At 42.0% G+C, this 11,634-nt stretch overlaps 1 protein-coding gene across 2 annotated transcripts; it reads right to left on the bottom strand.

The window, feature by feature from the left end:
- Positions 1–1,315: 1,315 nt before the first annotated feature.
- Positions 1,316–11,171, bottom strand: LOC124116579 (carbohydrate-responsive element-binding protein-like). Of its 2 annotated transcripts, none has more exons than XR_006858129.2 (8): positions 10,841–11,170; positions 9,402–9,605; positions 8,767–8,857; positions 8,478–8,577; positions 5,172–5,289; positions 3,527–3,659; positions 2,504–2,795; positions 1,316–2,017 (listed from the first exon to the last, which is right to left on the bottom strand). XR_006858129.2 is itself a non-coding variant. In XM_046477964.2 (8 exons), the coding sequence occupies exons 1-7, from the start codon at positions 10,931–10,933 to the stop codon at positions 2,584–2,586; spliced, it is 951 nt and encodes a 316-aa protein (XP_046333920.2). In that variant the 5' UTR covers positions 10,934–11,171; the 3' UTR covers positions 1,316–2,017; positions 2,579–2,583. The 2 variants fall into 2 exon arrangements, 1 of the variants encoding a protein (XP_046333920.2); XM_046477964.2 differs by having other exon boundaries at positions 2,579–2,795; positions 10,841–11,171.
- Between the last annotated feature and the right edge of the window lie 463 nt (positions 11,172–11,634).

The raw sequence follows: 11,634 nt of genomic DNA, 5'->3' as shown, positions 1-11,634 counted from the left end.
CGTAACTCTCCATTCCTTAACAATAATGGGCCTCGCCCCCTATGGGGCCTCTGCTCCAAGGAATGGAGAGTTACTCGGGCATTCCCCTCCACATACAACGATGTGTCAACCGCACGGCTTTCAACATTCGTGACCAACTCGTGTTATTCCGGGATAAGCCGAATAGCGACTCGTGCCCCTCTCATGGCCATGTTTGCGACCGGGTTCCGTCTTAGCGCAATAGGAGATAGGGACACTAAGTGAGCCACTTTCCCCGGTCCTTCTATACTTTTCAGACAACAAATATGTTGGCATGGTATGGTTGTTTTGTGGCTAAACATCGGCGTCAGGATTGTTCTTTTTATGCACAACTAGCCAAACAATCGATGTACCTGTATATTTATGCAATTATAATTGATTTAAAAACATCACGAACACCAACAATAACAACTGTTCGAATTATACATGAGACAATATAAGTCAGGCTGTTGAATAACCAACATTCATATGTATGTAAACATATGTACAATAATCGTGCAAATGCGCTTGCTTCAATGTCAACTTTTGCATCAGCAAAACGTTTGGTGTATTGTTATTTGTTTCGTGACTACAGACCAGGTTTAACGGAGAACTGTTACAACATTTGAGCTAAAAACAGTTATTTAACCACTATTTTGCAAATACCTTCCCCATGGCGCAAAATATGGGTGCTTGCAGAAGCGGACGTGATTTCAAGGGACGTAACTCTAATTCATGGTTGTTTTTCGTGACTAATGACCAGGTTTCACAAAGCTATCTTAGGGCTACGACTAGCGCTGAGCTCGCATTGTGGAACGGGGCAATTGTATTTAGATTCGAAGTGTAGTTGGCAGGAATTAACCATCAACTATTACTTCTGCTTGGGGAAGCCAAATGTAAATATGATCCATCTGGCGATGAACAAGTACCGCGGGAAAAAATGACCCCACAACTCTTATAATCACGGCCCCGGTCGAATTGTATATGCAAAATAAATAATATAACATATTCAATATAACACTTGAGAAAAATGTAGAACATAGATAAAAACGTAATATTACATACTTTGTGGTTTTAGTTCAACTTTAATTTAATTGCAATTTAAGGGATTACAATAATCGTAAATGAATGGGTTTCAATATATGTTATAAAACGTAGGTGTTCGTTTCTGAAGAACCTTATCAGGGAGTCATTTTCACCGATTCACTGGTTCTCTCAAAAAAATGAGACAGGTCAAGTTTTGTGTTGGGCAGTAGATGGGGGGACAAACACCTTGTATAACACAGCATTGTATAGGCATATAAAAATAACACATCACTACATAACAGGGGGAAACGTTCAATCCCAAAGAACAAAAATATATAAACGTCAACAAGTCGATATGATGGAAGGAAACGATGGTAGAATTTCATGATACAGCAAACATAATGACAGGCCTGACATAGAAAAACTTAGCCAGCATTTACAGATATATTATGTGGGCTCTTGGTGGCCCAAATTCCAGAAAATATTTCCAGCTGAGGGTTATACTTGAAATTACCCATTGTCATGTTTCGGAGAAAGTATTTAAAAAATGTGGGATTCCTGATTGTCAAATTGAGTCAATCTAATTAAAATCGGACTTTTTACACCAATACGATTTTGCGTGGAGACTTGAGAACCCTTCTTTTAAAGGTCGCTGCTTCCAGTCTCTCAATGCTCGTCGTCAATTTGTGATATGAAGAGACGGAGCCCAGCTTATTGCACGGACCCGTTCACGTTACGTCACAACATTTGTGTGCAGAATGGGAGTTACTGAAAATAATATCACCTTCATTCGTGCCCATATGGGTAATATTTGAATTGTTCCTTCAGTCCCAGATATCGACAGTCCACATAGATTGTCCTGAAGTGACCGCCTCCGTGGTCTCGTGGGTGGAGCATCTGCTCGGAGTGCGGAAGGTCAGTGGTTCCATCCCCGGCCGCATCATACCAAATGGTTGTCCTAGATGTTATCCTGCCGGCTTTCGGCTTGATGGGGCTGAAACACGTATAGTGGCCGGCTCCTAATGTCTGTGTCTCAGTGGATGAGGTGAGGTGAAATGGAATTTAACGTCCCGTCCAAGATTATTGCATTTAAATAACGACGTACATGCACGTGTGTGTGTGTGGCTGCTTGTATACTAGTCCGGACTAATGCCTATTTATAGTGCTAGACCACTGAGATACCATGCGGCAGTTTAACATGAATACCCACTCAGACACACTATACTGACTCCGAGCTGTCAAGTCCTTGTTTTAGCCCTCTAATGCCGAGCGCCAGGCAGGGTAACAACAAGTACCATCTTTTAACGTCTTTTTTTATGACGCGACCGGGGATCCAATCCCGGACCTTCCGCTCACCCGGTGAACACTCTGCCATTTAACCACAGAGACGGTCGTCTGAGTGGGGTATGCAAGTTAAACTGTGGCATGGAATCTCAGTGGAAATACGCCCGGACTGGTACAAGCAGCCAAACACACACACCAAGTAAGTGAAATATTCTTGAACGCCTCCGATCCCCTCATGGAGGTGAGTGAGCCACGCCCAGCCTCCACAAACCTAGGTCATGACGATGGAGAATACGAAGCTGACGTGCTTGTTGTAGTTGTAGTTGCAGCCGTGGGTGCAGCTGTAGTCACCACAGACGTAGTTGCAGTCGCCGGTAATGTAGTGGACACATGCTGTTGCATGGAGAGGGCCAGCTCTTGCTTGACAGCGGTTGGGCTGACCAGAATGCTTGTGCTAGTGGACACGTTCCGGAGGCCGGTGATGACCGCTGCAATACAGTGCCATAAGTACATAAATTGTTGCCCCAGTGCAATGTTGCCTCGTTTGTTATTAATGGGCGCGTGACTGAAAGGCCAGTTTAACTTGTGCAAATGCATGTGCTTCAGCAAAACGAATACTGGTGTATTTTTTATCCGTGACTACAGACCAGGTTATGCGGGGAATTATTACAAGTGAACAGAAAACAATTATTTAACCCACTGTTTTGCAAATATCTTCCCCACTATTGCGCAAAATCGCTCGCAAAATGAGCAAGGGTGCTTGTAGGAGTGTGTGGGTGTGTGTGTGTGTGTGTGTGTGTGTGGGGGGGGGGGGGGGGGGGGGGGGGGGGGGGCCTCATTTCAAGGGACGTAACTCTAATTCATGGCTGTTTCTGGAAATAACCACGTTCCAGGGTGTCGCCTGGGACACAAGGTGTGTAAGTGGGTGAATAAATGGGTTTGCTTTAACGCTGGTTTGAACAGCGCTTAGGCTATATCATGCTGTAGGATGCAGGTCTTAAACGCTTATTACGTTCGTGAACCCCACTGGCATAGTATGGGGCTGACTCGGTAGAATCTGGGACTCTAGCCACCATCATTGGTTTCGTGTTCGCCCAAAAGACGCAACTCTGCACTGCGAATTGTGGCGAATTTGACGAATGGGATATTATGACAAAAAAAGGAATTATTTGTAATAGAGGTTGGAGAATATATCCTGTGTACACAAGGATGGTATCACCTGGTCTGAGATTGGTGAGCGTGAGACAGGACCCAGTCCACTTCATCAGGCTCTGTATGTAGGTTTCCGCCGTGCTGGTGTTTGTCTGCTCGGCATATGATTTTGCAAGCTTCCTGCCTACAATCCGGTCATACTGCAATGCTGTTAAGGAGACATGTCCCACAATATCATGGATGTACACTCACAGCTCCCGATACGTTGCGTATTTACGTATAATACGCATATTTAATCACCACTACGTACCTTGCGTACAAACACGCATGGAGAAATTCGATAACCAAGCTGTAAAACAATACTAGGTAATTACCCAGTGTAGCCTTTTCAGCCTGCATACGAGTATTTCTTTACAAATCTTTACTTACAGACCGAACGCAGGCATCACACATACATACACTCTACTGCAATGAATGATGCTCTGGCTTATTGTATTAGACATGTATCAGTGTTATGAGGTCGTGCAACATGTGACTCTGACTCACTTGGTGCAGCATATGAATATATGCAAATTAGAAGCTGCCCGAAACAGCATTGAAGTAGATTTTTTTTTCACAAGACGCTACTCATCGAGTTGTCCAGTCGACATCTTCCCGAGGCAAGTGAGTTAACTGACTATAAAAGTCCAGTTTCCATCCTTGCCGAACTAGGCTGGGATTACGGAGTGACATTTTGGCTGGACTAACGAGTCTATGCATAGTCCAATCAAAATCGCGCACCGAAATCGAAATCCGGTTCGTAAAGTGTCATGCAGATTTCGGTCGACTGCAGGATTTGCAAAGCATGTGCACCGCTAACTCGTTGTCAACAGATATTTTCTATATCTTTTCATGTTTTTAATCAAGGTGCTCACGTGATTTGATGCACTTCGCGATGTAAGACTCGTTTGATCACAATATAGATCTTGATTATCGATCAGATCCTCTTGACTTGGCGCCACCGTTTTGTTGACCAAATGCAAGTGATACGAGAGGTTGAATCTGATTGGTCAATAGGAGAGACAGAGAAAAGGCATTACTCGTAATAGCCACTGGTGGCGCTACGATCGAGCCAAGGAATTCCAGCCTAGTTCGGCAAGGGTGGAAACTGAACTTTTAAAGTCAGTTAACTCACTTGCCTCGGGAAAATGGACCCAAAAGAGTAAAACACATATTGATGTATCATGTATTGTTTTTGTTGTTTCTTTTTCATGACCTAAGGTAAACATAGAAAGCATTCTGTTGAACCTCCCCACTACCAACACTAATACAATATTGGAGCTTCGTATTTTAGTAGTTTTATTCCATCTGAACAAAAAAAGGTTAAGGATCATGGTTTGGGGATTTTTTTAGGACATTGTCAGTCTTCACTACAAAACATATTCATAATCCCTAACTGAACATGATCCCTGACTTAGATTCAGAATAATTTCAGACCCATGAAGATCCGGGTTAGAATAGGTCTTCAGCAACCCATGATGTTAACCACTGGATTGTCTGCTCCAGACACGATTATTTACAGACCACCGTCATATAGCTGGAATATTGCTGAATGCGGCGTTAAAAACAAACAACAACAGAAAACCACAGAATTATCTCTGCACGACATGGTTATCGTATTTTGAAGAAAAAACACTGCCCGGCTAAAAACATCACCGGCCCTATAAGGATACAAGGCCATAGCGCCACGTCTCTGTGAACTTCCGGCGGGTGTAAGCGTCGTAACGATCTAGAATCGAATCTTGACGGGTGTCCTTTAACCCCGAGGATGGTAGCGCAGCTTGGAATGTGCTGAAAGAATTGTAAAGATACACGGAATGACAAGAAAACATTAGGTGCAACAAATTAATACACGGCCCGCAGGGGTTGAAAAATACCATTGCCCGACGCCCGTGCCAAGTAAGGTTTAGATGTCGGGCGTGTAATATACGTTTTCTAGCATGCCCGTGGACAAGTAGAGCACACAAAATGAACTGGGTCAAGTTTCACGCGAATGTAATCATGTGATCATGTTACGGTTTTTTGATTGGCTAATATTTTGTTAGTGTCCCAGACTGACAATGTAATTTGCATACAGCTACGCCAGTCAATCAATGGGATTAATACATTTCGATGTCAGGCAGGTCAACAACGAGAACCAGGCTTGTTTCATTGTTAACACTTCCATATATGGCACAAGTTTCTTGGAAATGGAATTTCTTGGAAATTGTAACGCGAGGTTGAAACATTTTCCGACTTTAGATGCTTCGTTAGGCCGAGCTTTGATGAAATATAATTTTGTCGAACTACAACAAACGGAACTTTTAACGAGTGAAAGTATGGCATTTATTTAATATGTGTTTCTTTTCGTTGTCAACTAAAGTTCATTCGAGGCGCTGACCGTGGTTGCTGTAAATAACAGCGAGTTGTGCGATCTATCGACCCCTTTACGCACGATTTCGGCAAAATTGATCTAAACTGTATTGAATGAAATTTTAAATAAAATTAATAAAGTATGCTACAAACATATGTCAAGGTACAATCGTGTTTTTTTTATAACCAGATAGTAATAATAGGATTTAATTGCGGAATTTGTTGATTGGTATTTCCGGTGTTGCGTACAGGTGGTAATGATTTTGCGATGGGGAAATGACATCGTGTCAGTGACTTGAGTTTACTAAAAGTGTATATAAGTTTTGGGAACCATGTGTTACCGCACACCATAACCGAGTTAGCGCTATATTGAAGAGTGCAATAGCGAGGGATCACTGTAAGTAAATCTGTTGTTTCAAATGAGTAAGCTAGTAAAGGACAGAGTAGCCTCCCTTTGCCTCATTAGCACCCAGAGGGGTATCTGCAATAACAATTTATATTGCCAGTACCGCACATGGCCGATCATGTCTCAGCGGTCTATTTTAAGTTTCTTTGGCGGTGGGGACGAACTTAAAAGGAAGGCAGAGGGAAATTCCGAAAGTTGTATGTCGGCAAAGAATAAAAAGTATGACGAATGTAAACGAAAACGAACATTCATCGCTGGGTGGAAAAGACCAGTTTCCTTGGGTTGCGTATGATGACACAGCGAAAGTCATGAAGTGCACCATTTGTTCCAAGTACCCAAACATACACGCTTGCAATCGTAAGAGAACGTTTATTGATGGATGTTCAAATTTCATAATTTTATTCTCAGTTCTGCAGCAGTAACATTTTACTGAATTTATTAGCTTGATTTTGGGCTAGTACATTTTAAAATAGGGCAAGTGAGAATGTTGGTCATACTTGCCCTTGGTCAAGTAACATTTTTAATAATTTTTCAACCCCTGTACACGTGGTATACATTGCTGATGTAAAATGTCGAGAGACAGCGCACCGATGACGTGGCAGCGTCACAAGTAGCTGTAAACTATAACCCATTCGTCACCATTCGCCCCTTTCCGTAACCTGCAAGAAGACTCGTCCCCCTATCGATGAATGTTATGTGCGAAAATACGACAAACCAATCAGAATGCGCGTATGATTTCAAGTTCTTCGTCAAAGAATCCCTCAGAAGTACTTTTTGATTTGACATATGTCTTGCATCTAAAAATATACCCAAGACACAGTTAAATATGCTCAATCATACTGTATAATTCCGCATGTCCAGATGTGCTTTAAATTGCATCTGAAACATATATAATATATGGGGAAATGTATGTTAACCATTACGCGACGAGTTTACAATTGTTTTAGGTATGCCCGTTTGCGCTAAGACGGAAACCCGGTCGCAAAAATGGGCACGAGTCGCTATTCGGGTTGTCCCGGAATAACACGAGTTTGTCACGAATGACTATGACCGAGACAGTGTAAAACAAATGGATGCGGGTGACAACCATAATATTCCTTCCAGTCTCATTACATTTATATCTTTTTCTCTGGTATGACCACCTTAGACCATCATGACTGATGTTCTAGATCTCGAAAACGAACTAAACTTATTGTGAACCAGGCCGCGCCATTGTATAGTTGATGATACAGTCGTTTCTGAGCACCCTCTCAACGGGAGGACCATTGAAGGAATATCTGTGTCCTGTGTAGGTTTTCGTTTGATAAATCGAAATTTCTGAATCTTGGTAGTAACTATTAAGAAATGAATCAGAATCGTATGAGAAAGCTGACATCCAAAGGAGGGTCGGCAGACCCTGACGCGGAAAGGAATGGTAACGGGGTACACGGTCTGGGTTCATTGATATTCGTCCGTAAATTATAAGAATCGGCTTCTATGAGGCAACATTTCCTTATTTATTCCCCACTAGAGAGTGAGTGAGTGAGTATTGTTTTACGCCGCTTTTAGCAATATTCCAGCAATATCACGGCGGGCGACACCAGAAATGGGCTTCACACATTGTACCCATGTCGGGAATCGAACCCGGGTCTTCGGCGTGACGAGCGAACGCTTTAACCACTAGGCTACCCGACCGCCCCTCCCCACCTAAGACATAACTAATGTACGGTATAACGCGCCAGGCAGGCCAGGCGATTAACAAAGCCTACACGGCATATATGTATTTGTATGTAGCTTCATGTGGTTGGAGAATGTGTGAAATGATTTGCTCTATGGGCAAGTCCAAAATAACCCAAACAAACTGACAGTCTATGATGAATATCAATACAATAGATTGTGGTTCCAATGTAAAAACACTTTGCGGCAACATATCTATATAGGAATGAAATACCTTAACGGTGTGATATATCTTAGCACTGAATCATTATGACAATTCTGGCTGCAGCTGTTTGTAGTGGACACATGTCACCCATCTCATAAAACAGCTAATAAAAAGGACAAAAATGTTTGAGATGAGAAAAACAAGGGAAACAACTCTTATCTGAATGTGCGTGAGTAAACATATACTGCAATAGAGTTCTCAGTTTGAGTGATGAGTTTTCTTTTTTGAAAGGTGTACTTGTCATTTGTGGTGCATGAAAGAAGGCATGCAAGGTTATTTCTGACAAATACCTATACTCACTTCAGTTCCATTTTCAGACTTTCTCTTTCCCGTTTTAGTTTCTCTATCTCGTCCTTGCGAGTGTCATGGCGGACCTTCCTCTCTTTAATATATTTTCCAGCTAAAATATTCGGGACGACACCATGAATATATGACATTGGAATAATATGGCGACATGTTATGTACAAAGAAGATCTACATGCCCAACAATAATGGTATTGGCCATCTAGAAATTGTACATGCACACAACACCAAACATGCGCCGAGTAAACATGCAAGAATTAACAGTCACATTGTTTAGTTTACTTACTTTCTTCAAGGGATTCGAGTTCACTTAGCCTCTTATCATTCTTGCTCGGCGCCAGTGCCGGAACGCAATCATGAAGCGAGCGGAGTTGTTCCTAGAGAGAACAAACCAATGATGTTTAGAATCTATAACCTATTGTAGAATCATCTACCAACACTGTTGTATTCACGATATATACTTCGTGTTTAGTGATATTAGAGTTACCTCCCTTTTTGTCTGACGCCGCCAAGCTCCTTCTCAGCGCGTGACACCTTCGTTTCACTTCTGTTAACATGGCGATAACAGAGGATATTTCATGTGTCGAGTGAATCAGAAATACCATGTTTCTCTCATCGAGTGCCGGGGGAAAGGAGATATCTCTTCAAATGCAACTGCATTACGTCACAGTGTCATTTTTATTGGTGTACAGAACTACAATTTTGGGTGTACAACACACTTTCTGTTACAGTGACATAATATCTGTGCACGACCATTTTGTTGCTACATTATCGGATTTAAATGAACACATTCTTTTAAATGTATCTTATATTAATAATTATTTGTTGTTTGGCAGGCATTACTTAGAAGTTGACGGATGACAAAGTAGACACAATTTATGGATAACATAAAACGTGTCTACTTTGATAATTATTGCTCACGTGGATTTTCTTCCGTCTTTTTTTCTCAGCTTTGATGTGGGAATTTTTTCTATGACGTGGCACTCTCCCATTGGTTTGTTGTTTAGGTACTTCTTCCTGCGTCTCAGACTCTTCCTTGTTGCTGACGACTGTTGGCTGCGACACCCCTTGTTGGATGAGATCTCTTAGGAACGTGTTGACGGAAGTGTTTGAACAAGGAGACAGCTGGAAATAATAGTGATTAAATAAGTAAATAAATAAATAAATAAATAATCCTTTAAGGTATATATATATATATATAATTATTCTAAATAGTGATTATACGCCCCTAATTAAATAATAATCCTCATAATCCTCATACGGTTCTAAGGGTTCCAGGCGGTTACTCAGGCGACTGTGTATCATGTACCCCCATGGCGAAGGCAGGTTATGATGCTGTCTACCGCCCGCCATTCGCCAACACTCGCCCCTTTCCGTAACCTGCAAGAAGACTCGACATTCGTCACCACTCGCCCGTTTCCGTAACCTGCAATTCGGCTTGTCCCGGAATAACACGAGTTGGTCACGAATGAGCTAGTGGGTGGCGGAATATGCCGAGATTACCCGAGTGGTTAATGGGGTAAACATATTAAGCCCAAGGTGAAATTACACTCTTTCTTTAGAATATAGAAACGGAGAGTCAACAAAACATTTACGAATCATCGAGACTTTAACAAATCTGGACAGGCGCTGCTCGGCCAATACACTGGATCTACTAGTTCTTTGCTAGTACGCTCAGCTATATTCGCGTTCAGCCGATCGATGTACACCAGCCCAGTCAACTCGTCTAAACCACTCGCAACTTTCCGTGAACATGGAGGGCTGCTTCGGAATAATACCAGCAGCCACGAATGTTCACGGCAACGTCAGGGATATTTTTAGCTTCTTGGGAAAATCCCACCAGGATTGATCATTTCCTGGAAATTTTTCAGGAAAACTACTGGGGCTGAGGGAGGTCGTCTGATCATATAAGGAAATTTAAATTCGTTCTTTCAAATGTAGCCAGTATTGACCAAACCCCACCGAAAAGAGAAGATGCACAATCAAAATAATCAAAATACTAGGCATGCATTCAAATATTATCTACCGTCTATATCACGTGCATATATGTCTTATAACCTGAAAGAATTTTGACTAAACAGACATTATGACAGACACGTGAAACGAAGACAACTTGGCACCAACAAATGTGAATGGGTTAATCACTAGCTTGTAGGTGGCGATTCACTCGTGATTCGAAATGTGTCGACAAGTCCAGACTAAAAACGAAGAGGTTCGTGCAATGGTTTATATGTTGCGCAACAAATAATAACACTAGAAACACAAAGCAACTAGGTCAACACCAAGTACATGCTGTTAACATCTTGATTAAATAGCTTTGGTTGTTATTTTCTTTACGAAACTTTTCTTCATGTTTTTACCTGCTGTGATTCGACGAAGTCCAAAACGTCAAAGCTGGTTAATGAGAAGTCTCCTTCCAAAACAGATACGTCTACCTCTGGAGGTAACAACATTTCAAGCCTTAGTAGCACAATTTTTTCCTGTTTTCACGTCAAAATGGCAAGCTGTCTGTGATGTCGCTGTCTGTGCGTGTGTTGCTCTATGTTGTCTTTCTGAGGCCGTGCTATTTATAGCTCGCCACGTGATTTGATCAAACATAAACAAATCAATGCAATTGAACATCCGCGGCGGGGAATTCAACCTACAGACAGCAGAGGGCCGAGTCAATAGGCTTCTGTACCTGGTATTGCATGAGACAGTATCAACATCGAGTCACGAGGTGTGTGGTTGGTTGGTTTGTTGTTTAACGCCGCACTCAGCAATGTTCCAGCTATATGAAGGCGGTCTGTAAATAATCGAGTCAATACCAGACAATCTAGTGATTAATATCATGAGCATCGATCCACTCAATTGAGATACGATGACATGCATCGACCAAGACGGCGGGCCTGACCACCCGATCCCGTTAGTCGCCTCTTACGACAAGCATAGTCGCCTTTTACGACAAACATGGGTTGCTGAAGACCTAATCTGGTAGAGACTGTTCATCTTTATGTAACATGAAGGTATTTAGACAACCACACAAAGCTTTTTTTAATAAGTCACACATATTTCCAGTTGAACCATTGCGTGTTTATTTCCCCTGTTCATTTTTAGCACAGCACAAGTAATATTCATATGCTCTCGTCAATGTGTGTACGTAATAATCAGATAC

Source organism: Haliotis rufescens, unplaced genomic scaffold, assembly GCF_023055435.1.
Source record: "Haliotis rufescens isolate VD_foot unplaced genomic scaffold, xgHalRufe1.0.p SCAF_5, whole genome shotgun sequence".
NCBI classification, from domain to species: domain Eukaryota; kingdom Metazoa; phylum Mollusca; class Gastropoda; order Lepetellida; family Haliotidae; genus Haliotis; species Haliotis rufescens.
Note: the sequence above shows the minus strand (reverse complement) of the source record. Positions and strands in the feature narration are given on the sequence as shown.